Source organism: Tursiops truncatus, chromosome 17, assembly GCF_011762595.2.
Source record: "Tursiops truncatus isolate mTurTru1 chromosome 17, mTurTru1.mat.Y, whole genome shotgun sequence".
NCBI lineage: Eukaryota > Metazoa > Chordata > Mammalia > Artiodactyla > Delphinidae > Tursiops > Tursiops truncatus.
In genome coordinates this window covers 22,764,622-22,789,969 of record NC_047050.1, presented here as the reverse complement: position 1 = coordinate 22,789,969, position 25,348 = coordinate 22,764,622, and the positions used below count along the sequence as shown (strand labels likewise).

At 39.7% G+C, this 25,348-nt stretch overlaps 1 protein-coding gene across 2 annotated transcripts in view; it reads right to left on the bottom strand.

The window, feature by feature from the left end:
* Positions 1–21,791, bottom strand: part of STMN2 (stathmin 2) — a 52,182-nt gene extending 30,391 nt beyond the window's left edge. The window contains exon 1 of one of the 2 annotated variants that reach the window (XM_019926271.3): positions 21,645–21,791. In XM_019926271.3, the coding sequence (XP_019781830.2) occupies positions 21,645–21,663 (19 nt within the window). In that variant the 5' untranslated portion in view covers positions 21,664–21,791. The remainder of the gene's footprint in view (positions 1–21,644) is intronic. The other variant, XM_073794540.1, reaches the window with a different exon arrangement.
* Positions 21,792–25,348: the final 3,557 nt, after the last annotated feature.

Sequence of the window (25,348 nt, the reverse complement as noted above, 5' to 3'; positions counted from 1 at the left end):
AACATTTTTTTATTTGAAGCTTTCCAATTTATATAAACAGTGAATTAAAAGCACCTCTTTCGGGCTTCCCTGGTGGCGCAGTGGTTGAGAGTCCGCCTGCCGATGCAGGGGACACGGGCTCGTGCCCCGGTCCGGGAAGATCCTACATGCCGCGGAGCGGCTGGGCCCGTGAGCCATGGCCGCTGAGCCTGCGCGTCCGGAGCCTGTGCTCCGCAACGGGAGAGGCCACAAGTGAGAGGCCCGCGTACCGCAAAAAGAAAAAAGAAAAAAAAAGCAGCACCTCTTTCTTTGGGAAAAAACGCTGTCATTTCCAGGTAGGGGCATCTTTAGGATCTGGCAAGCTGGGGGCGATAGTTGTGGACATTCCTGGCAGTCCTCGTTGCTGTTGCCAGGGTTTAAATGATAGATAATGGGAGAAACAGGGTACTCTGCTAATTGATTTTAAAAAGACTCAAGACCTACACCCACAGTCATTAAACACTGAACTCACACTCTACCACTGATCTCCTAGATCTGACTTCTCTCTGTGCCTCCTATTATGTGTCTTTAAATAGATGGGAATCCGTTACCTGTAAGCTCTTTTTTTGATGCCTTCTTTATCCATGTCATAAATTAAGCTCCTGCAGCTCATCTTAACTTGCTTTTGGCCGTATTGTGTTATTGTGTGTGTGTGTGTGTGTGTGTGTGTGTGTGTGTGTATGTGTATTGTGTTTGGTAGTCTGATTGCTTTGAGGTCCTAGAGCCTGAGGTCAGATTATCTTCTAAAAGTCAAATCTATCATCCCGTTTAGAAATACTTTCAGGAGTTCCGTCACTGTGATTTTCTTCTTGAAAGATGAAATAGACTAAAATGATTCTATTTAAAACATTTGCATACTATACTGGCTCCAATTTGGACCCTAAAAAAACCTTAGCTTGATGAATATGTAATTGAGAATTCAACATTTACATGAAAAAGAAATCTCTAATTTTTCAAGATCTATTTTAACATCCCAGAAGATCACTGATATGAAGTAATGTTCTAGATATTTCTGCCATGATGATGTAATGCTAATCCAAATAAATATGGATTCGGTTTGTATTTATTCCACTCACATCTCCCCACAAGGATTATGATCTCCTAAGCTGTAATAACCAGGGAGGTTCTGAAAGATTAATATTTTGATCAGCCAGACCAGAGAAGCATACTTTTTCTGTAGGAATAGATATCAAATCAAATAAAGGAATATTTAAGAAAGTCAGGGCTTCCCTGGTGGCACAGCGGTTGAGAGTCCGCCTGCCGATGCAGGGAACACGGGTTCATGTCCCGGTCTGGGAAGATCCCACATGCCGTGGAGCGGCTGGGCCCGTGAGCCATGGCCGCTGAGCCTGCTCGTCCGGAGCCTGTGCTCCGCAACGGGAGAGGCCACAGCAGTAAGAGGCCCGCATACCGCAAAAAAAAAAAAAAAAAAAAAAAAAAGAAAGTCAAAGCTGTACAACCCATCATTGGATTTTACAGAAACATATGAGGCTCTTAAATTTCAATTCCATTGATTCTTGGAAAAACAATGGTGACAAGGAAAAGAAATTGGGTGACATGAATCAGTCCTTGTGATCAAAATTGTAATAAAAGCAGTAAATTGTATCAATTTGGGACCTCACCTTACTCTTGATTCCAGGCCAAGCACCTGTTGAGTTTAATGAGAATTCCGCTGTGTCATGCAGGGTCTTGTTCTTTTATCTTTCCCCTGGTAAAGAAATTCTTGTAGTTCTACATGGAGACCAAACTGTGGTTTGGTCTACGCTGTGGTTTCCAGGGGTAATGGGAGCACTTTATTCTGTCTGCAATTCAAGATTTTATCAGCAAGCCTAATTCTGGGTACTGAGGGATGTCTTTTTCTTAAGTCACCAGTAGTCACAAGCCTAGGATGATAGCTAAATTGGTTGGGACTTAAATGAGACAAAGCCAGAGTGAAAGAACAGAGAGACCATGCATCTGGCTGAGTGGAGTTCTCGTAGAGGAATGACTCTTTTCTCCCCTTCCCTTCAGTCTCCTGATGGGGAGGCAACCTCCATTTGAGGGCTGCCATGATGTTCTCTGAATTGTGTCTCCACAATGGCTGAATGTGACACCCAAGTGATTTAAATCTCTTCCCATTATTTCTTAATTTTTTGGTTGAAGAGTAAAAAAATATTTTGCATCCATTCTTAATTCAGCAAAACATACTTCTTATGCAGACTGACTATTGCATTTGTGGTATAAATTCTAGAATCAAAAATGTTTTGGTCATCGATGATGAGGATGTTGGCTTCCTTTTTTACTTTGTTGTAACATGTAGCCTTTCTCTAGAAAATAAGCCCTGGCTTCTCCTTCACATGGATTTTAGAATTAAGTCTGACTATGATTCATGTTTTTGTGTTGCATAAGGAAGTATAAAACTACATATATGGTGAATTCCTTATTATGTTCTCGGTGAAAGCAGGAACTTCCAGAAATGAAAAATGCAAGACTTTTATTACAAGCGCAAAACAAAAAACCTGTAATATAAGATTCACATGACTTTATCTCACTTAATAGGTCAGTTGAATTTCCCCATGAATTAACCAGTGGTTTAGATGCTGAGAATACAAACGATGATTTCAAAGAGAATCCTCTCTATCATTACAAGATGGGGCTGCCTGTATTCAGATAATGGAATATGCTAATTAATACAGAACACTGAGAAGAAACACAGTCCGATTAAGCGGGGACTCTGCAGTAATTTGTGTGATAAGCCTTATCAGTTATATCCTGATTTAATTCCTCTACCAATCTGAAAATTTGCCAAAAGTCGAAAGCATAGTTCTTGAAGTTTGCCCATAAACCTCAACTCCCTTGGAACGGTGTAAAGTTTCTACACATTTAAAGAGTCCCATGCTGTTGTTTTAGTTCTAAGTGCGTCTTACAAAACCCTTACTACTTGTAATAGTTACTAGCATCAACTGCGAATAAAGGAAGTATTTAACTTGCTGTTATTGCCAAATAATACTTATTAAGTTTCCATTGAATAGAATCCTTATCTGGGTAGTATACAAATTGTCCTTAGAGCACTTTTTCTAAATTCTTTCTTAGGAAATGAACGGCATATAAATGATTAATAGACAATATTTCAGGAAAAGGCCACAAAAGCCTCATGTAGGAGCCAGCATTTTGCTTGCTTCCCAAAACCTAAGAATTCTAGAGTCTTAAATGAAACTTTGTAAAATGCAACAGAATGTAACATTTACTCAATAGTGCTCTAAAAGTTGGATTTTTAAATCATATTTATTAGAGTTTGGTTTTAGTCATCCATTCAAAACCTGTGTATTAAAAGCTTAGGTAACTGGCTTAGCGAACAAAAACTGAGCAGTCAGGTAAATTTTTTTCCCCTGAATGAAAACAAGTCTTGTGACCTTGTTAGTCACACTTAAGTAATGTGTCCTACAGTCACTTTGTGTCAAAGAGAATAGAATGAACAAATATATATTTAAAAATATAGGAAATGTAAATATTGTCAAGGTTTAGAATTGCCACTGATATTTAAAAAATTGAGCGATACCATTGATTGAGTATCTCTGCAAGTATGTGAGAGTACTGGAGCCTTTGAGATGAATGTGAAACCTCTTAATATTACGGCTTCCACTGTGTAATTATCTTCAGCGTCCATTCTTGAGGCAGGTAAATAGTGTGGAAGAAATCCTCAGGTTAATGTAGATATGCCATGAAAACTGCTTTTGTTTTGGAAATCAAATGCTACTTCTTCAAACTTTGCCATGTAAAGACTCATTTTCTGAAATAGGATTCATCCCATCATATACTAGAACTTGAATTCATATAATTTTCTGCCAGGAATGAAAAGCAGTGTAAAAAGAAAGTAAGAAAAACGTCGGGAGCTTCTGAATTCCACAGTCCCTTTTGTGTCATCACTGTTACAAACAAGATTAAAATATAAAAGACAACTTGGTCCAAGAAAAGTATTTCTAAATTTTCTTTCTTTCACATGCATTTTGTTTCTTCTGGAAATAAAAGCTCTTCTAAGAAACGGTAATTTTCAGTGATGCAAAAGTTTTGTATGCTCATGCTATGATAAATGTAGTTTTGTTAATTTATTGTTCTTTGCATGCCAAAGTATCACTTTGCCTTTTTTGTAATAAAGTAAATGGCTACAGAAAGGATAAAGAGATTGAAATTTGGGTTTTGATTTATTTGAAATAAGCAATACACATCACAAAAAAACCCAGAAAAATTAAAAAAGTAACTGTATGTTCTCTTACAGGTGGATTTCATAATACGCTTAACCTATAAGATACAAATAAAAATACCTGAGTGATCAGGAGGGTTTGTTCATACTTTGAGGAAATATATTATGAGGTTTTTAGTTTGTTTTGGTTATGCATTTTGTTTCTGTACTTTAGTGAAATCTGGTTGACCTGGATTGGTGAGCAGTTTCTCCAAGAGTTACTTTAAGGTCATCAATATAAATATGTTTAGATTATTAATAAGTCTGCATTTTGTCTAATGTAATTGGAATCACTAGCCTTAGCACTGTAGAACTGGAAGGAACAGCAGAAATAATCTAAATAATCTAATGATAGTCTCATTTTATACATGAAGAAATCAAACTTAATAACCTTAGTTTTTTAAAGGCCTTCCCCCACTTTGGGGATGGTAGATGGTATGGTGGTGGTGATGACAGGGACAGAGGGAAAACAGCAATGGGAGAAAGGTGTAATGAGTGGAAGTGATGAAAGGCTTTTAAAAAAATCATCTTTCTTCGATATTTGACTCTTTCTCCTGCTTCTAAATCTGGTTGTGCATTTTTGATGTTGGGTGATACAAAGCAATTTATTTGCATAGCGGCAGTTTTTTTTTTTCCTTTCCTAAAACCTAAGGATCATTGATCTCCTCTTCCAGAGCACTTGGAACAGCCTTTCGGAGGGCTTCACACACTTTCATCCTTCTTGGGAAGCAAATTCATCTGCATGTGAAGACCAGTGCCTCACGTATACATACAAAATTCTTGGAATGCACCCAGAATGGTGGTACTTGCTGCTTCTGCTGACCAAGGCAATATATACGTACCATGTATTACTTGTAGAATTCCTCCATTTACAAAGTTTTCATGAAGAATGGCATTTCTCTTTTACTTTACAAAATTATGTAATGTGTTGCGATTAAACTACGCTCTTGGATGGTAGCTCAAGCCTTAATTAACCCCATGTTTCAGGTGGGAAAATAAGTATTAGATGGTGACTAGATTATATGACCTTTGAGGTCTTCTCAAAACTTAAGATTTTTCTGTTAAGAACTTGAGCAAGTCATTTAATTTTTCTGGACCCTTTTTTCATTGAGAGTTGGTATTTCCAAGCTCTGGAATTCTATGATTCTACAAATTTAGCAAATATTGTCTATAAATGAATTAACTTCCTCATTACATGCAGATTCATTTTTTTGTGTTTTCTGCACTAAGGGCTTTCTTTACTTACCTTCTTTTAAACAAATTATTTTAAGGCATTGCATTTTTAAAGAAAAGGAAAACTTACTCTTCATATTTCTGCTTTGTAAATTGTTTCCTCTTTCCAAATCTTGGTATTTCACAATAAATATTTACATGATAGACACAAAATGTTATATATAATGTGATTCATAAAGCAACTCATCATTTGAATTTCAAATTGTCAAACTATTTGAGCAAACTTAGCTTTTTCCCATACTACAAGGAAGATCTATTTTAAATATATATAAAAAAATATATTTTATGATTAGGCAGAATAGGTGATTCATAAAATATGAGCTTTCTGGATGCCATCTGGAGCCCCGTTTGAATTCATGATACTCATTCCTAAGATATGAGAAAGATTACATGTTGGTATAACTGGTTGAGTGAGATCAGAATAACCTATGCTTCTTATTTTCTTTGTGGCAGCAAGTACTACAAGACTTGGTCATAAACACTCCCAGTAAAAAACTGAAGGTAAAATGGTATCAAGTGTTTGATCTGCATAGATAAATATGAATCAGAATTTGGCATAATAAATTGCTGATATTATTTTAAAAATCATAACTTGGTAATACATAATACTTAAAGGCACAATATGGGCTTTCCTTCACGTTCTGTTTTCTCTAGATTCATTCAGCCTAAATACATTCATAAAAAAGCGTACTTGTGGTTTGGGATATTGCTCACAATTTCAAAAAGTTGGCCAAGTAATAATGTGTAAAGCAGGACAGAGGAGCTGTGTACGAGGATGTGGTGACAATTCAGAAATGTCTCCAATGGTTGACTCATGCAATTCCATAAGGCTGAGTTCGCATCTCCCTAAAAATAGAAGTAACTCAAACTTAATGGTTTCCATCACAAAGGGCTTTGAGTCTCTTCTTCTTTCAAAGACACAGTCATGTTCCTGGCTTGTTTCACAAAGCTTAGCCCTTATTCCTCTACTGTTGGGTTCGCTGCTAATCATTCCTTCCCAACTATATTTAAGGTTTTTGAGGGCGAGAGAAGGTGTCTCATTTAATGCATGCATGTAGTTATATGTAGCAGTTAGTGTTCTATAAGAGCTTATCTTCTGGTGGCTGAGCAGGGAGGAGCTGTCACCAGCTCCAGATGATATCCCCTGGATCTGTCAGTGACTCAGCTGGCTTCCCATTGAGACTAGCTTAAGAGTGGGGATTAAGAGTCCAGATGTTGGAGCCAGATTGAGCTCACTGATTATCTTCACTAAATTTACTAACTTCCTTTTATGCTACAGACTGGTATTTCCAGGTGCTTTGAGGTGGCCTACTTATCTCACTTAGCCCTTATCCCATAGCTGTAGCTATGGCGATAGTTTCAAAATGGCACTAGTTAGTGGCACAACTGTAATTGCTTGGCTCCCAGGCAAAATTTAAGCAGCCCCACCTACCTCTATGCTTCATAAAGTCAACTTCATGAAAACAGGTAATCACCTCTCTCTATGCAAGGAGAAAAAGGAGGCAGGTGAATGTTTCCTCTGCATTCATTTATATGTTCTGTTGCTTTTTTGGCCACAATACTGACTTAAGATGAGTAGATATTACCTTGGGATAATGGAAAAAACTATGAGTAAGAGCTGAAGACTTACTTAGGCTCTAGCTCAGGATCTATCCAAACTTAACAATTTATTAAACCTTCTAAACATGAGTTTATTTATCCACAAAATGGGTATATTATTGTAAAGATTGAATTAAATCATGTATTGCGAAACTTAAGTGCTAACTCATGTAAGATCTTGTTAGCAAAGATTAATCTTCTCTGATTTGCTCTTTATTCTTTGAGTGACTTTTGAAGTCTACAGGCCGTGGCTACAGTGAAATGCTGTGGCATCTTGCTTCTTGTAATGCTGTGGCTTCTCTTCATCCTTAGCTCATCAAATTACCGAACACAGTCAGAGCCCCTACTTATGTCCAAGGGAGACTGTAGGTATAGTGGTTGCCTAAGAGGGCTCCAGGGACTGATTTGTTTCAAACCCTGGCCTTAGCACCTACTGGCTGCATGTGGCTTTCCTTCCCAGCTGTGGAAATGGGGGTGATAATCTTCTCAAGGTGCTTGGGACAGCTGTCACTGCACTCGGCACACTACACTCAATACACGTTACCCAACAGTATCATTACTGCCGGGCACACGATGCTGTGAGGGCGACAAAGTACATGAAACGTGGTTCTGGCCTAAAAGAAGCCCTCAGTATAGTTGCATGTAAGATAAAGAAATATCTGTAGCAAAACACAGTTAACAACTGTTCCCAGTGAGGCAGCTGGAATGAAGAGAGAGGGCTTGAGATCTGAAACCCACCTTTGCCGTGAACAAGGTGTGTGACTTCGACAGTCACTTAACTTCCCTTGGCTTCTCCTATCCTTCCTTGTCCAGTGGGAATAATGAAGCCTAAGAGTTGCCATAAAAATGAAATGGGAAGGGCTTCCCTGGTGGTGCAGTGGTTGAGAGTCCGCCTGCCAATGCAGAGTACACGGGTTCGTGCCCCGGTCCGGGAAGATCCCACATGCCGCGGAGCGGCTGGGGCCGTGAGCCGTGGCCGCTGAGCCTGCGCATCCCGAGCCTGTGCTCCGCAACGGGAGAGGCCACAACAGTGAGAGGCCCGCGTACCGCAAAAAAAAAAAAAAAAAAAGAAATGGGAAAAAGGGCATAGGGACACGTGACATGTGACTGGTTCATGCATAGTAGGGGACAATAAATGATGGGAAATATGATGACCACAAAAATGTGCTGCAAGTAGGTATGTGGCTAATCCCCAAGCTCATTGTTAAACAGTAAACCTGTAGCGTTCACAGGAAGAAAGATCACGCAAAGCTAGATTTGAGGCTGCCTTGCAAAGCCTGCTACTCTTTTTCTCAAGCAGAACAAAGCTTTTTCAGAAGCAATTCTGAGAAATCCTATTTGACTTTTTAGCTGACCGTCCTCACCCTATGTATTCACCATTCACGTCTAAAATTTATCAAAAGTGATAAAATGTTGGCTATTTGTTGCCAGCAGCATCGTCCCTTTGCAAAAGTGGGTAGGCGTTTATTCTCTTCAGCTATGCAAGCAGGTCATAAAGTTCATCATTCTCTCCCAAGTTATATTTTTCTGCAATTCTTCTCTTGCCTAAGTTGGAATACAGGTTCCTGCAACTCATAACAAATACAGACTGCTACTGTACACACTCAAAAAAAATTCATTTTAAGAAAAATTTCAGCATGTGGAATCCAGTTCTTTCAAAGCAGCATAATTCAATATTTCTTCAACGTTAATGCTGAACTTAGAAAACATTCTCATCCTAGATACTGAATTTCATTTTCTTTTATTTGTTCTACTACTAAGCTTTTTTTTTTTAAACCAACTTTTTGGTTGATAGAAGAGACACAGTTCTTTTCTTTCTACCGTTGCGTTCTGGTTAGGCATTTTGGAAGCTTGTTCAGTTTTTTTAAAATGAAAGAATGTCTACATTTTCTTTAAAGCTGAACTCTTTTACCCACTGCAATATCTCATGATCTCGTGAGGATTTAAACTGTATTGATGCTTTCGTATAAAGCTCCTCCTTTGTCATTATTTCACGTTTATGAGAAAGTAGGAGTATATCTTATCCTCTACATTTTATGGCCTATAAATATGAACAATATTGAGTATTTTTATTTGTAGATTGTTATTATCAACAGTATCTAATTTGAAAAAGGACTATACTTGTAAATGTAAACATATTTCTATTAATATGCCTGTAATTATGTCATAAATATAATTCCAACTTTATGTACCATGTGTTTATATGAAATGATATTTTGAAGGCAAAACAAAATAGTTGTAATGCTCTTTTATAGCAGAATTATGCTCCCTTAAGCCTTTGTCAAGTCAGATGTCAGATGAATGCTAATTGGATTTCTCAGGATATCTTTATTATTTTAATAATGACATTCCAGTAACATTTTAGTGTTTTACTGATCGGTACCTGGAACTCTACTGATTGAAAACATATTATTTTCATGAGTACTGGGAGAATAATACTAAACTCTAAGTATCTATATCCTTTTTCTTACTACAGTCATCTAAGGAATATTCTGTTTGTACTGTTTGGCTCTAGTATTTTTGTTGTACTTATCTACTAATGGGTGGAGAGTAGCAAGGCTAAATGGACCCAGGTAAGAAATACCTGAAGTTATCCCTGAAAGAAAAGACATAGCTGAAGTATAGGTGTTGAAAATGGAAGTAGGAGAGCAGGAGAGTTCCAGGCAGGGAGGAGGCTGGAGAAACAGAAATGAGAGATTATGAAACGGTCAAGTGATGTGAGATTTGGGTGAAATTGATGGGTTAAGAGGATTTTAGGAACAAGAGACTCTGTGTGCGTGCATGCGTGCGTGCGTGCGTGTGTGTGTGGTATGTGATATAATTTCCCCTTTCCTGTTCTCCAAGAAACGTCAGGGAAGACTTTTACATTTTAATTTTCTGGAATCAGTTTTTATTTCTACTGAATGTGACATTTTATGTTGATGAACCTTACTGGGTAGGCAAGAAGCATTAGTTTTGTTGAAGATATATACGTATTTGAAGGAGGATGAGATATGAAGTATAACGGGGAAACATGAGGTGAGAAATAAATGCAAAAGAAATGTATTTTTAATTCTCGCATTACCTGGAATGGATTTATCTTGGAGGTGTTCTATATTGGCCGCTGTGTCATAAGTATCACATCAGTTCTCCCTCTACCACGAAGAATTACTGAGTGATGCTCATTTCCTGAATTCCAAGTAATTCCAGTAAATTTGTTATTATATGTAGAAATTTACAAAGTATAAGAATTTAGTTATTTACTTTAAATTAATATTTTTATTTAGTGTTTTCGTCATCCATCTAGGGTGTCAGGGAAGGGGATTACTCTTTTGGATTACAAAGTGCTTAACACTGAATTACTTACTTAATCCCCTCCACAACCATGTGATGTTTTAAAAAACTGAAGTATAGTTGATTTACAATATTATAATAGTTTCAGGTGTGCAGCATAGTGATTTAGTATTTTTGCAGATTATACTCCATCATAGGTTACTAGGAGAAAAGCTATAATTCCTTGTGCTATACAGTATATCCTTATTGCTTATCTATTTTATACATAGTAGTTTGTATCTGTTAATCCCATACACCTAATTTGCTCCTTCCCTCTTCCCTTTGGTAACCACAGATTTATCTTCTATGTCTGTGAGTCTGTTTCTGTTTCACATATACGTTCATTTGTATTCTTTTTAGATTCCACATATAAGTAATATTATACAGTATTTCTTTCTCTGACAACAACCATGTAATTTAGGTGGTCTTATTTCCCCGAGATATAACTGAGCTATACCTGAGATATACTGTGAGATATAACCAAGAAAACAGTAGTATAGAAATAATAATTCACTCAAGGATTATCAACTAGTGAACAGGTGGAGCAAGATTTAAAATTACATCCATCCGGCTTCCCTGGTGGCGCAGTGGTTGACAGTCTGACTGCCGATGCAGGGGACGCGGGTTCGTGCCCCGCTCCGGGAAGATCCCACATGCCGCGGAGCGGCCGGGCCCGTGAGCCATGGCCGCTGAGCCTGCATGTCTGGAGCCTGTGCTCCACAACGGGAGAGGCCACGTGTACCGCAGTGAGAGGCCCGTGTACCGCAAAAAAAATAAATAAATAAAAAAAATTACATCCATCTAATTCCCATACCCACCTCTTATCTGCAAGAGGTCTCTTAGAGCACTTGAGTGGCTCTCTGTACTTCCTAATTGATGGTCTTAGTATATCATTATATGCTGCCTCATAATATTGTAGGGTAGTGTAATAAGATTGTTAAAATGGTGGAGACTTCTATTTATAGTTACAAGCTGCAATTACTGGTTATTATTATTTTTTTTTGTATGTACAAGGTCCTGTTTTCTTCAAAAGACTAAATTCTCCAAGGGTAAGGACCATGATTATTTATAGTTTTACAATACCTAGCATAGGCTTCAGAACAAAGCTGGTATTTGAATCTATTTTACTGCAGTTAATGCCATTAACTATTTTTTTTAGCATCTTTATTGGAGTATAATTGCTTTACAATGGTGTGTGAGTTTCTGCTTTATAACAAAGTGAATCAGCTATACATATACATATGTCCCCATATCTCTTCCCTCTTGCGTCTCCCTCCCTCCCACCCTCCCTCCCACCCCTCTAGGTGGTCACAGAGCACCGAGCTGATCTCCCTGTGCTATGCGAATGCCATTAACTATTAATAAATTTAGACTGAAGGTAAACCCACTTAGTGTGTGCCTTTCCTCACTTGTGCATATTGTTACTGGACAGGAGAAAGTGCTACATTTTATTAGTTTTGTTTTTATTATATATTATCACATCTAATATAGATGTAATATATATTAGATATATTCATATATATATCTAATCTAATCCTATCTAATACATATATATTAATATATATTAGATATCTATATCTTTTTATTGAAGTATAATTGACTTCAATATTATATTAGTGTCAGGTGCACAGCATATTGATTCAATATATATATATTTTTTTTGCGGTACGCGGGCCTCTCACTGTTGTGGCCTCTCCCGTTGAGGAGCACAGGTTCCGGGCGCGCAGGCTCAGCGGCCATGGCTCACGGGCCCAGCCGCTCCACGGCATGTGGGATCTTCCCGGACCAGGGCACCAACCCGTGTTCCCTGCATCGGCAGGCGGACTCTCAACCACTGCGCCACCAGGGAAGCCCTGATTCAATATTTTCATACATTATAAAATGATTCCCACAATAAGTCTAATTACCATCTGTCATCATACAAAGTTATTACAATATTATTTATTATATTCCCTATGCTATACATTACATCCCTGTGACTTATTTATTTTATAACTGAAAGTTTGTACCTTTTAGTCTCCCTCACCTATTTTGCCCAACCCCCCCTTTCTGCCCCCTGGCAACCACCAGTTTGTCCTCTGTATCTATGACTCTGTTTCTATTTTGTTTTGTTTGTTCATTTGTTTTGTAGATTCCACATATCAGTGAAATTACATACACACACACACATATTGTATGTATACATAGATACATATATCTTTGTTAGACCTGTGTTCTGGCCCTAGCTCTAAAACTTACCACATGTGAACGTTACTAAATTCTTTGAGCTTAAATTTGCTCATTTTTAAACAGAGTGACGTGTATACTATGCCCATCTCATAAGAATTATAGGAAGGTTACAAAGTATGGCACAGGTGAGTATTTTCTGAGAACTACAAGGTCCCACATTGATAGATCATGCTATCCAATTTTTCTTTTGAATGTTTTCAGTCTTCTGTGTTTATCTGCTCCTTTTTTTTTTTTATTCTAAAAGTAAAGATTAGGTCAGAAATAGAATGAAAAGATCATTTTAAAAGTGACAGGAGTCTTGGATCATGTAATCTGTGCATGAAAAGGCTAGAATCAACTGTGGTAATTTGTCACGTGTTTGAACAATGAGACAGATGCTAACTGGCACTGCTCAGATAAAGCTGTAAGACTTAAAAAACAGCAGTAGATATTAGTGTGTCAGGAACAAAAAAGAACCACGCAGTAGTAAAGACAATTATGTACTGAAGCAGGGTTCCAAGGCAGGCTGCAGTAACTCTAGCTGCTGTTCAATTGCCTGAGATGGTTGGTGCCCCTCCCCATTAGAGTCTGGAAGTGGTAACAAGTGACATCTTGATGTGATTTTCTGGTCTCAGTTTTGCAACAGTCAAATATTTTATACCGTTGAGCTTTATCATGTGAGTTAGGTTTCTGTTTACTAGGAAGCCCAAACTGAAACACTGTTATTAGGTTTACTGTAAGCAGTTTTGTTGAATGGAAATTAAATTTTATGGCTGCCATTAATAGAAAAAAAAATCTTCCGAAACAGGGAGTAGAATGAAATTTTAAACTTGAAAATGCTTTCTTGTACAAGTATTTGTGGAACTAAGTTTAGATGAATTTCATCCATTTCTTTTCCGGATATAAAGGCATACAACTAAAAGGTTGACAGATTCATATTACTGATCATCTATTGTGATACTAAGTACTTGTGCTAATGGATGATGTACAAATTCTGACATCCAAAGTACAATTATTCCAGAAGAATAACTGCTAAATAAGCACACTTATGGTCATTGCTTTACAATTAAAAAAAAAACAATTCCAGATAATACTATATTTAATGGAGTATACAAGAACTGTAATTATTTTTGATCACAAAAACAAATTTTTTAAATCTTATAATTGTTCAAAGTATTAAATATTTTAATCTGGAGGTCAACAAAATTGCAAATGAGGAAAAGCCTTAAAATTTTATTATGGTTTTACAGTATAACGTGTGGCTTTTCTTAAGTACAATTCCTAGAGAAGCTATATTTCTAGATGACTAGTAAAATGACTGCTGAAATGCATTAATTAACCTTTACATTCACATAAAAGTGTTTTGTGAGAACAAATGTACACAAAGTGTTATCTTAATCATGACTAATAAAAATGGGTTATATAAACACAGGTTTTACTACTGCAAATGTCTCCTTGACAAATGACAGGACCTGAGTCCTTTATTAAAAGATAATTAGAAATGTTTTGCAAGGGAGTCAGAGCCTTCCCACAGATCTCTCTTGCCTGAGTGTCTGCTCTTGAGGTAACAAGATGGAGAAAGTCTTGAAGTAATATCTAATGATTATGTTAAATGTGGATGCCATGGCCGTATCTCTCTTTTAGCTCTAGATTTATTTCATAAAACAAAATATTAAGGTTAAACATCTAGGGTCTACGGAACCAGCTAAGAGCCCATTTTGAAATGTGTCAACCGGAAGATACTGATTAGATTAAGTCAGAATTCTTTTTTTCCAGAAAAAAAATCACTGTGTCCACAAGAGAAGTCCCTGCTGTGTTCTTAGTTGAGCCTTCAGAGAGCAAAGTGATCCCATACATTAGAGCCCCCAAGGTCTTATAGCTCTCTTTCACCAAAAGCCTAAATCATAGCAATTATTTTAATAAGCCCCAGGTTAGCTATTAAAAGTCATTAATTTGAAGGTATTTCATCTTCAAGGTGGATCTGTGCTCAGAAAGGATAAGACCATCTGGCTTGTTAAACAAAATAGCAGTATCACTGGTTCAAACCCCATGATGGGAACACCTCTGAAGCCTAAGGGTACTGGTTAAAGGCAAAGATTCTGGAGCCAGAAGGCCTGGGTTCAAATTTTGGATCTGAATAACTGTGTGACCTTGGGCAAGTCATTCCTCTTTTCTGCACCTCAGTTTCCTCATCTGTAATAGTACATACTTTTTAGGGTTATTGGATGACGAACATGTTATAACATGTTATAAATGAACATAGCTAATATGTGTAAAGTGCTTAGTGCCTAGCATGTTATATACACTATATAAGGATGAAAGCAATAAATTAAAGTAACTTCTTATAGACACTCTGAAATTTACTTCTATGCCAGAGAAATGATCCTTGAAAACAAGCAATGTCACAGGAAAATTGTTGATTGAAGGACCAGTCAGGAAATTTTTTGCCTCATTCTTCAGGGTCCACTAGTTTAAATTTCTGTTATCTCCCAATGAAGTATACAAACAGCTACAGCAGACTGCTAGGATTAAACATTTAAAACACACATTACTTTTATAATGCTGTCTTAGCATGTCTTCTTCCTTTTAAAATGTACCAGGAGTTGCAAAATTGAAAGTTCCCTAGCTTTTGAGAGACCCTGAAATGAACAGTTAAGAACAACAGGAACAAAGGGATGGATAAGCTTTAGGCTTAATCCAACTTCATGGGGAAAAAGTACATCTTATTATCTCTATGGCCAGTTTTATTTGGGACCATGTTTTTAGTGCCCTATTTGGGAAACGGTAAATTTCTAATTTGAGATATTTCATGCATAGTATCATTTTTGCCGGAGAGCATTTCCCGAGATGTGGTGATGTTTGTAGGGTCAGCCACCCACTGCATGCCAGGACTGACATAGTACATCTTTGATGATATTCCCTGAAGACCCATTTTTTACCTCTAGGTTGACTTTCTTAGAAAGTTAGTATAGAATAATGGAGTTCCTTTATTGGCTTAAGTAAGCAGAAAACACACACGTAATGTTTTCAAATATACAGCCATACTCAATAAATTATTAATAATTTGCTCATGTGGTATCCAGGAAGAAATGTTCTGTTAGATAACTTGGTAAGTAATAAGTATGGGATATGCTGAGAGACAACTTTAGAGCTGCTCAATCCTCTGTGTTAATTTCCTTAGTATGCAGAGTATTTGCAATGAATTAGCCATATGGTAAATGGGGTTACAGACTTTTGCACTATATTCCATAACTAAAAGTTTCCGAATTGAACTTTTTGTTCTGTGCATTGTTTTGTAAACGACAGTAAACTAGCAGTATTGATTTATCGTCCTTCTCAACTGTGCTGCAAGCCACATTCATTTTTTTCTTACACACACACACCACCCCCCCACCCAAACAGAGTCAAATTCTTATTTCCACATTTCTCTTGAAGGTCTTTTGCTGAATCCTGCAATATGAATATATTTTAAAAATCCAATTAAAAGAGAATGATGGCACAGAACACATAACTCCCAGAGGAATAAAATCCTTAAGTATATGAGTTTGGAGGTGAAATATTTTGTAAAGATTGCCATAGATTTGAATGTTAAGACATAATGCCAGAGCTTACTGTGGGAGGAACGTGTATATCACAATTTTATATTGCTTAAACTGATGTGTTTGGTGGCTAGAATTGGCATCTTCTGGAAGCTTGTTAGGAATGCAGAATATCTGGCTTCAACCAGACCTACTGTATTAGAATTTGCATTTTAATGAAAATCCAGGGTAATTCGCATGCACATTAAAGTCTGGGGAGCATAGTAATATGAACCTATTAAATATTTTACGGTTGGATTATAGTACATGACATATAAGAGAAAAAGAATTTCCTACCATTGCAAACATTAAAAAATCCACTTTTGATAATCCTAAAAATTAGTTTATGCTTATCTATTTCTTCTTATTTCATGAAAATTAACATCAATTTTCTACTAAATAATAAAACTACAAGGAGGTACTCAATAATTATTGAAAGCTGACATAACATTAGATTTAAATATTCAAGCTGAAATCACACTGGATTTGGTTTAAAAGGTATCCTTTAAATGGAAAAAAAAAAACACAGGAAGTGGGAAAAAGAGTAACAGCCAGTTTGGGGGGCCCCCTCTCAGTATCACATTGTATCTACCTGCTTTATCTACTAACTTGACATGTCTCTGGAAGTGGTGAGTGACATTCAGGTGTGTCCACAAAACTGAGCACATTTTAAATAAATGAATAACTAAACAATGTTTTTGTTTAATTATTCCTTTATTTAAACATTGAAACATTCTGTTCCTATATAATCTTGATATTACTACTGACCACCGTATACTATTTATCCACTACAAACCCTATCAATGTAATGATACTAGAAAGTAAAATCATCAGAGAATACTTAACCAGGACCTACACCTACTTCCAGATTATGAACATGGCTCATTTAATCTCGTCTCCTTGAAAAAGTGTACAAACTCTTTTCATTCACTAGGCTAAGCGTGGCATTAACTTATCCAATAAGCAATTGAATGCTCCAGATAAAAGACATTCTTAAATAGCAAGTATTTGGAACAGCGTTTAAATCAATCTACTTCTTTGGAGAACCTGAGTGCCCTCTAGTGGGCTGAAAAGTTAATGCAGACTCCAAGCCTTGGTTCTGGAAACATCTGGGTCACTGGCTAATTCCGTCTTTTTTTTTTTTTTTTTCTTGTCCGTAAAATTTCTTGCATTCTTCACATAAGGTCACAGGTTCTGTGACAACAGAATAATGTGTGTTTTTCTAAGACCGCAGAAGAAAACTGGTGTGCGCTGGAGTTAGATATAACAGCTTGGGGTGGCCACACCCAAAGCAAGTAGCCACTAGCTCTGAGGCCAGCTTCATCCAGCCTGTGTGAGCAGTGAGCTATTGGGGTGGGTGTACAGTCGGTTGGAATAAAAAACACGAGTGACCGATAAGTCAGGAATTTTCCTAAAGATGGTCTGGATTTATCAATGACAAAAATCCTCAATTAATTACGTAATTGACTTATCCTCCATTTCATTTTTAATTGTACAGATTTAACTTTAAAACTCTGCTTAATGGCTACTACCAAATATTCACAGAATTGAGTAACTATTTTGATTCTAAATTACAGGGAGGAAAGCTATTTTATTGCGTGAACCGGCTTTATGACACTCTGAGAGGACATTTCTTGAATCTGAGGAAGATGTAGCCTCCTGCAGCATTTCACCAGTGAGAACAAGTTATTTGAAGGTAAATATATTGTGCCAAATGATTAAATGCTTATTCCACGATCTATCCATTAACAATTAAAAGAATATGAAAGTAAGTAAAAGTATTTTTAATGCAACAGATACAATTCTACTGAAACTGTTAATGATTAAGGGCAGAGACAATTGCTCTGACAATAAAAACACTCCCTTCCCCCTTAGAATAATTTAGTACAATTATTCGGTAAGTCACATCACAAAACCATGGTTAATTTTAATTAACTTTAAAGTTGTGTATTTTAATATGACAAACCATCCAATCCAATAATCATTGATAATTATCATTGAAAAATTTATTTTCTTTCAGAGAATTTTACCATGTGTAGGTAGACAACCACCATCCGGTGTATTAATTTATATCATTAAACCAGTTACCTGCCTTGAGCTACACTGGGTCAGTAATGCTGCTACACTGGGTCAATAATGCTGCTACACTGGGTCAATAATGCTTACTGCAGGCTCAGCTTACTCTCCTGGTACGAACTATGCATATAAGATTAAGTGATAAACTACTGCTATTTCTCTTTCAATTTTATCCTGAAAATTTGACAAAAATCCTCCTCTTTACACTTCTAGTTATTTATATATCCATTTATAAGGTGCCCACTTCATTAGAGAAGATAACAGGGAATATTATATGCACCTAGTACAATCTTGCTGAATACAATAATTGTTTAATGAATCAGGAAAAAACTCCCGCCCTGGTGATTAACTGATTATGCTTTGCAACTGGAATGACTTCAAAATCCATTATTTTAATAATGCAGAGGTTGTTGTTCTTTTCATGATTTGCTTACTCATGGCAGAAAGGGCCTTTACGTTTGTCATATTTGGGGTGGGATTTTTATTAATGGGATGGTGGCTATTTCACCATCCATGCTTCTGTGCAGAATCGAGTCGGTATCAAGAATCAGCAATTGGAAGAAGAGTTTAGGAATAAAAACAAAAAGTTAAAATTTTGTGCATAACCTATATTTATATATTTATAGATAGGGTCTATGGACTACAAGGTGAAGATCAAAATATTTCAATTATATACGGATATTTTCATCCATTGCGGCCACAAACAATTCTCCGCGGAGAATTTTCCAGCAATCTTTGGCACACAAGCCCTGCCCTAAGCAAGCACCTGCACTTGTATCTGACCCACATGAACGTACAAAGTCCCTACAGGAACCGAACATGTATTTGTTTTATAACGTAAAATGAAAGGGGGAATGCATTGTTTTTTTTGGGGGGGGGGTTGGGAACAGGAGGAAGAAAAGAAAAGTGAGCACAACAAGGGTTAATCCTTATTCAAATGCAGTCATTCAAACCTTTTGAACAAATATGGCCAGTGAGTCAGGAAACAATAATAATAATTTAAAATAATAGCAATAATGCTGCTGCTGCTGAGTTTGCAGACGCCCTCCTGCAGCAGAAACCTCTGGGTGGGGGTGCAGAGTGCAGAGCGAGAGAGCCCCCACCTCCCATTCTCAGAACCTTGCCGGACTGCCAGGCGAACCGCGAAGCGCGGGAGGCCGGGGTAGTTCAGGACACTGCGCAGAAACCCGTCTCCCGGCTGCACCCACGCGGGCGAGCGCCCAGCCCTGGGGAGGGGAGCGCAGGGCGCGGCGCGGGGCTCTGCAGGGCTGGCTGCGCTCCACTCGCCGGCTCGCCACGTGCGCCCCCATCCGGCCAGCGGCTGTCGGGCCTGGGCCCCAGCTGGGAAGGGTGGGGCCGAGGCCCTCGCTCAAGGAGCGAGGGTCTCTCCTACCGAGACCATCCAAGGGGTCTCCACCCAGGAAAGCATGGAGAACAGGGCGTGGGCCGTGGGCTTCGGCTACGGGAAACAGCTCCATGCTCCACGGGCTGTGGGAGGGCGAGAGAGACCCTCCCCGCGCCCCGAGGAAGGGGTCACCTCTGCGGTCCCGCGGCCGGCTGGGGTGGGGCGGCGCCTTTGTGTGGCCGGGCGGGGCTCGAGCCGGCCTTTCCGCAGAGCCACGCACTTGGCTGGGAGGGGCTCGGCGCTGCGACTCCGAGCAACGCCCGCTGTCTGCGCACATCGAGGGGCCCCCGGACTGTTCTGGACTGCGGGGCTGGAAAAAAGGACTCTAGGACGGCAGACCGCTCAAGGGCCCCTCCCCAGCCCCCTTTCCTTGCCCAGTATCTGAGCCTGATGTCTTTCCGGCTCCGCCTGGGAGGGTAGGGCAGGGCGGAGCTGACCAGAGCAAGCCCTTTTGGCCTCTTTCCCCCTTCTCCGCATCCCGCACCGGGTCCCGCGGAAGGGGTGCTTCCAGCCGCCACCCGACCTCCGGTCCCTCCCTGCCTGTTTCTCCCGGGGCCACCGAGCGCCGAACCGAGGGGTACTGGAGGCGCAAGACCCGTTGGGGATGGCGGCCCTGGATCCGGAACCTCGTTTGGTCTCTGCGTCTCGACCGTCTCTCCGATACAGGCTGAGCCTATGAAAATTGCCGATATTTGGCCCTGTCTGACGTACAAAACATGTTTCACTTGGCTCAGTTTAAGACCTTGACCTCTTTTGTGTCTGTATTATTATGTATACTCGTATCTAGGTTCCAGAAGCTTTTCCCCCAAACGATCAAATGAGTTCAAAGAAGGCTTTATCGCGTTTATGTCTAATAACCCTATGCAATGCGGTTTTGAAAAGAAAAATGTTAACCCACTTTTCCCCCCTTCCCTCTGTGAAACGGAACAATATGGCCAGGGTGGGGAAGGCGGGGGCAATGGTCAGGTCTCACTCGGAAGCCGAGGCTGGAAGTCGGGAGCGCGAGGCTCCGGGCGTGGCGCTGCTGTCTCCCCAGGGCTGGGCTCCTGGGCGTCGCGCTGCGCTCCGCACCCGGCCCCCTTTCCGCGGCACCGGGTTGGGGGGAGGGGGGAGGGGGAGGGCACCAGCGCGGCTCCGCAAAGGGTGGGGCCATCCGCATTGTGTGCCCAGCTCTGCAGGTGCCTCCCCCCCGGGACGGCTCGTCCTCACACAAAGAAACCCCACCCCAGAGCCTGCGAAACCGCTGTCCCTCCACCCCTCCCCAACCGCGCGCTTCCCCGCCCCTGCAGCTGCCCACCCGCGCCCTCCGTGCCCTCCCGACTTCCTGTCTCCTTCCCCTCCCTTTCCCTAAAACAAAAGAGTGTAGGTCTCCCCCCCATTGCCAACCCCGCCCCGCGCCCTCACCTCTCCGCACCGCGCCCCAGGACTATCAGTTTTTCCGACCAGACAATGCGATACATTTGCCCGGTTCTTCTCCCGCCTCCCTCGTCTCCACCCATCTTTCAAACAGCCTAGATGGGACCGCTTTGACTTTGCATTTTTCTTTTTCCTTTCTCCCGCCCCCTTTTCTCTCCCCTATTTTCTTTCTTTTTTCTTTCTTTTCTTTTCTTTAACTAGAGAAGAAATAAAGGATGTTACAAAGCACTTTCCAAAATGTCCCTTAACCCCATTTAAGGCATACAGTTCGAGTAGACCCCCTCCCCCCCCACGACTGAGCCCTAATTTTAAATATGGAAACAGAATAAATGCGCTACCCATGGGACGGCAACTTACCTTCTTCCACCTTTAAAAAAAAATCCTTAGCTTTAGAATTTCAAGGATCCCCTTTTTGCCCTCCCTCAAACCCCAGAGCGGCCTCCATCCTTCCCGATTGCTATGTTAACAGTAATGTCTTTTTCTCTATAAAATATCTCCGAATGTCTTCCAAGCTGTAAGAGAGAGGGTGAGAGGTGGGCTCCAGGTCGAGCCGAAGGAAGAACGAGGCGCGATGCCTTACCCATTGCTGTTTTAGCCATTGTAGGGATGTGCAGATGCTGAGCGTTGGCGAAGGCGGAGGGTCCAGCTACAGCAGCGGAGAGAGCGAGAGAGAAGACTGAATAAGGCACTGAGTCTGCAGAGTGGGACCGTGCGAGAGAAAGAGCAAGAGGCAGGAGCCCATGAATAATTATCACTCAGAAGCTCAAGCAGATTGGCTCCCAAGGTCCCCTGACATGACTCCCGCAGAGTCAGAATCTCCAAGCATTAAATATTGATCGGCCAATGGTGCTGGAGTACAAAGTACCAGAATGCAGTTTGAAATGGAAATCAGTCCTTCCCTGCCAGCTCCCCCCGTTTTGGGGGCCTGATAGTACAGTCCAAGTAGAGTGGAGCCTTAGCCCAGAATCCTTCTAGGAGCTAAGAACTGGGCTGTACCCACCTGGGAGCCAGGAGGCTTGACTTGATTTGCACGTGTTTCATTGAACAAATAGACATAAAACAAGGAAAGGGATTCAGAGGCCTGAGAAGTCTTCATGCCATGCTGACTGTCAGAAACATTTGTTTCAACACTGTTTTTACTCGTTCATGTTTCCTCTTTCACCTTTGGCCATGTCTCTGGTAGATTCTAGTCTCTCAGGGTGACCTCATGTCTGGCTATGGTGGTAACTCAGAGGAGAACTGCACTATTGTCCTTTGTCTCCTAGCACATCTGAACTAAGATGTCGCTGGACTCTTGAGGCTCTCTCAGTAGAGCAAGGCCTGATATTTTCTACTTTTGGCACAGAAGGAAGGGGCTGCCTGGGTTGCTTGGGAATAAGGACAAGTAGTTATGGTCTACCTGGGGACCTTGTGGAAGAGGATGAGAGTTAGCCTCCTGTGACTGGGTCCTGTCCGACTGATAACAGGGCAGAACCAGCTTGACTGGTTGGCTTGAGCATTGGAGGAGCCACAGGTGGGTGGATGCCATGCTACCCTGGAGATGTAGGATTACATGGATAGAAACCTCAGTGACCCTTCCAGGGCTCTAAGGAGAACCCTTTACACTGAAAGCTTAGTGGAGCTGAGAGGCATGACCTGGGGCATGATTTTTTCTGAGATCCAGAGCACCATTGGTACAGGGCAAAGCAAGATGTGTCCATGTTTCAGGCCGAGCAATGTGAGGATCTCTGAGACCAGTTGCAGAAAGTGATTCATTACAAACAAGGTATTCCCTAATTCCTTCCCACTCACTTAATGAATGCCATTCATTAATTCATTCTTTCTCACTTGACTCACATGAATATTCATTGAGCATTTACCATGTGCCAAGCTCTGAGGATAGAGCAGTGAGAAAGATTTTAGGACTTGTTCTCATGGAGCTTTTTATGTTTTAATTTATTTTTTATTGAAGTATAGTTGAATTATGATGTTGTGTTAATCACTGCTACACCTCAAAGTGACTCAGTTATATATATATATAATATATAATATATATTATATATATATATATACACACACATATATAATATATATATATATACACACACACACATTCTTTTTCATATTCTTTTCCTTTATGGTTTATCACAGGATCTATATATATATATATATATATATATATATATATATATATTTAAACATTTTTATTGAAGTATAATTGCTTTACAATGGTGTGTTAATTTCTGCTTTATAATTAAGTGAATCAGTTATACATATACATCTATCCCAATATGTCTTCCGTCTTGCGTCTCCCTCCCTCCCACCCTCCCTATCCCACCCCTCTGGTGGTCACAGAGCACCAAGCTGATCTCCCTGTGCTATGCGGCTGCTTCCCACTAGCTATCTGTTTTACGTTTGATAGTGTATATATGTCCATGCCACTCTCTCACTTTGTCCCAGCTTACCCTTCCCCCTCCCTGTAACCTCAAGTCCATTCTCTAGTAGTTCTGCATCGTTATTCCCGTCTTGCCCTTAGGTTCTTCAAGACTTTTCTTTTTTTTTTAAGATTCCATATATATGTGTTAGCATACGGTATTTGTTTTTCTCTTTCTGACTTACTTCACTCTGTATGACAGACTCTAGGTCCATCCACCTCACTACAAATAACTCAGTTTCGTTTCTTTTTATGGCTGAGTAATATTCCATTGTATATATGTGCCACATCTTCTTTATCCATTCATCTGTTGATGGACACTTAGGTTGCTTCCATGTCCTGGCTATTGTAAATAGAGCTGCAATGAACATTGTGGTATATGACTCTTTTTGAATTATGGTTTTCTCAGGGTATATGCCCAGTAGTGGGATTGCTGGGTTGTATGGTAGTTCTAATTTTAGTTTTTTAAGGAACCTCCATACTGTTCTCCATAGTGGCTGTATCAATTTACATTCCCACCAACAGTGCAAGAAGGTTCCCTTTTCTCCACACCCTCTCCAGCATTTATTGCTTGTAGATTGTTTGATGATGGCCATTCTGACCGGTGTATCACAGGATATCGAATATAGTTCCCTGTGCTATACAATAGGACCTTGTTGTTTATCTGTTCTATATATACCAGTTTTCATCTTCTAATCCCAAATTCCCACTCCTACCCTCTCCCATGACCCTCCGCCTTGGCAACCACGAGTCTATTCTCTATGTCCCTGATTTTGTTTCTGCTTCATAGATAGGTTCATTTGTGTCATATTTTAGATTCCATATATGTGATGTCATATTGTATTTGTCTTTTGGACTTACTTCATTTAGTATGATAATCTCTAGTTGCATCATGGAACATCACTGTTAATTTAACTCTTCTGTGTCTTCGCTGAAACTTCCTGCAATCTAAGTCCATCCAGAATCTGTGGTTTTGACATTTGAAAAATAGACAAATAATCTCCAATTCCATTGCATTTTGAAGCTAAAAGAATAGTGCATTGTTGAAATCATGTACAGGTACAAAACTGGCAAGTTTTTAATTTTATAGAAATGATTAGAATTTTTCTCATGAATGAAATAAGTTCTTAGCAGCTTTCTGTCAAACCACCTTTCAAAATTTCTTTCTAGCCTCATGAGTAATATGTAGTTTTGAATGCATAAAACCATTTGAAAAATAACAGGGTACTCTCCTTGGTGCTGAAATAAATTTCTTCACCTCCTATTAACTTGTAAGACATTTTAACTCCATGGACATCTTGCTGAATGATAGAAAGCTACAGGAGCTGGAGCAGTTCTAACCTGCTGAATCATAGGAAAAATAAAAGGTAAAGTGGAGATCAATAAAATCATTTCTTGAACAGGAAGATTAGAAATTATCTTTCCTGTCATTGTACAGGTCTGTGACTATGACACAGCAAGAGAGCAATATGGAAGTTGGCAGCGTCTGGAAATAAACAGCCCTTTTCTCCCTCTCTATAGTCACTTCCCACTTTAAATGTGAGAGCTGATTCCCTCTCAGTGGAGTAGTTTCCAATCGTGAGATGAGGGATCTTCAGTATGTCTGTGTGATTAATATCTTTAAAGTATTCCTCTTCTCCCCACCACACCCTTTCCCCTCAGGCTATGTGTCATTACTACCCGTTCTTTAGCTTCCTTGGAGAAAAAGGTCCCTAAGTCATGGCATTAATGTCTTTAACAACCACCATTAACAGTTGAACAAGATCTATTGCACTTTTGATCACTGCGAGTAAAACAAAACACAACACACATTTTACGGTCTAATCTCTCACTCTCTGGGAACATTACTTACTGATGTATAGGAATGTGAG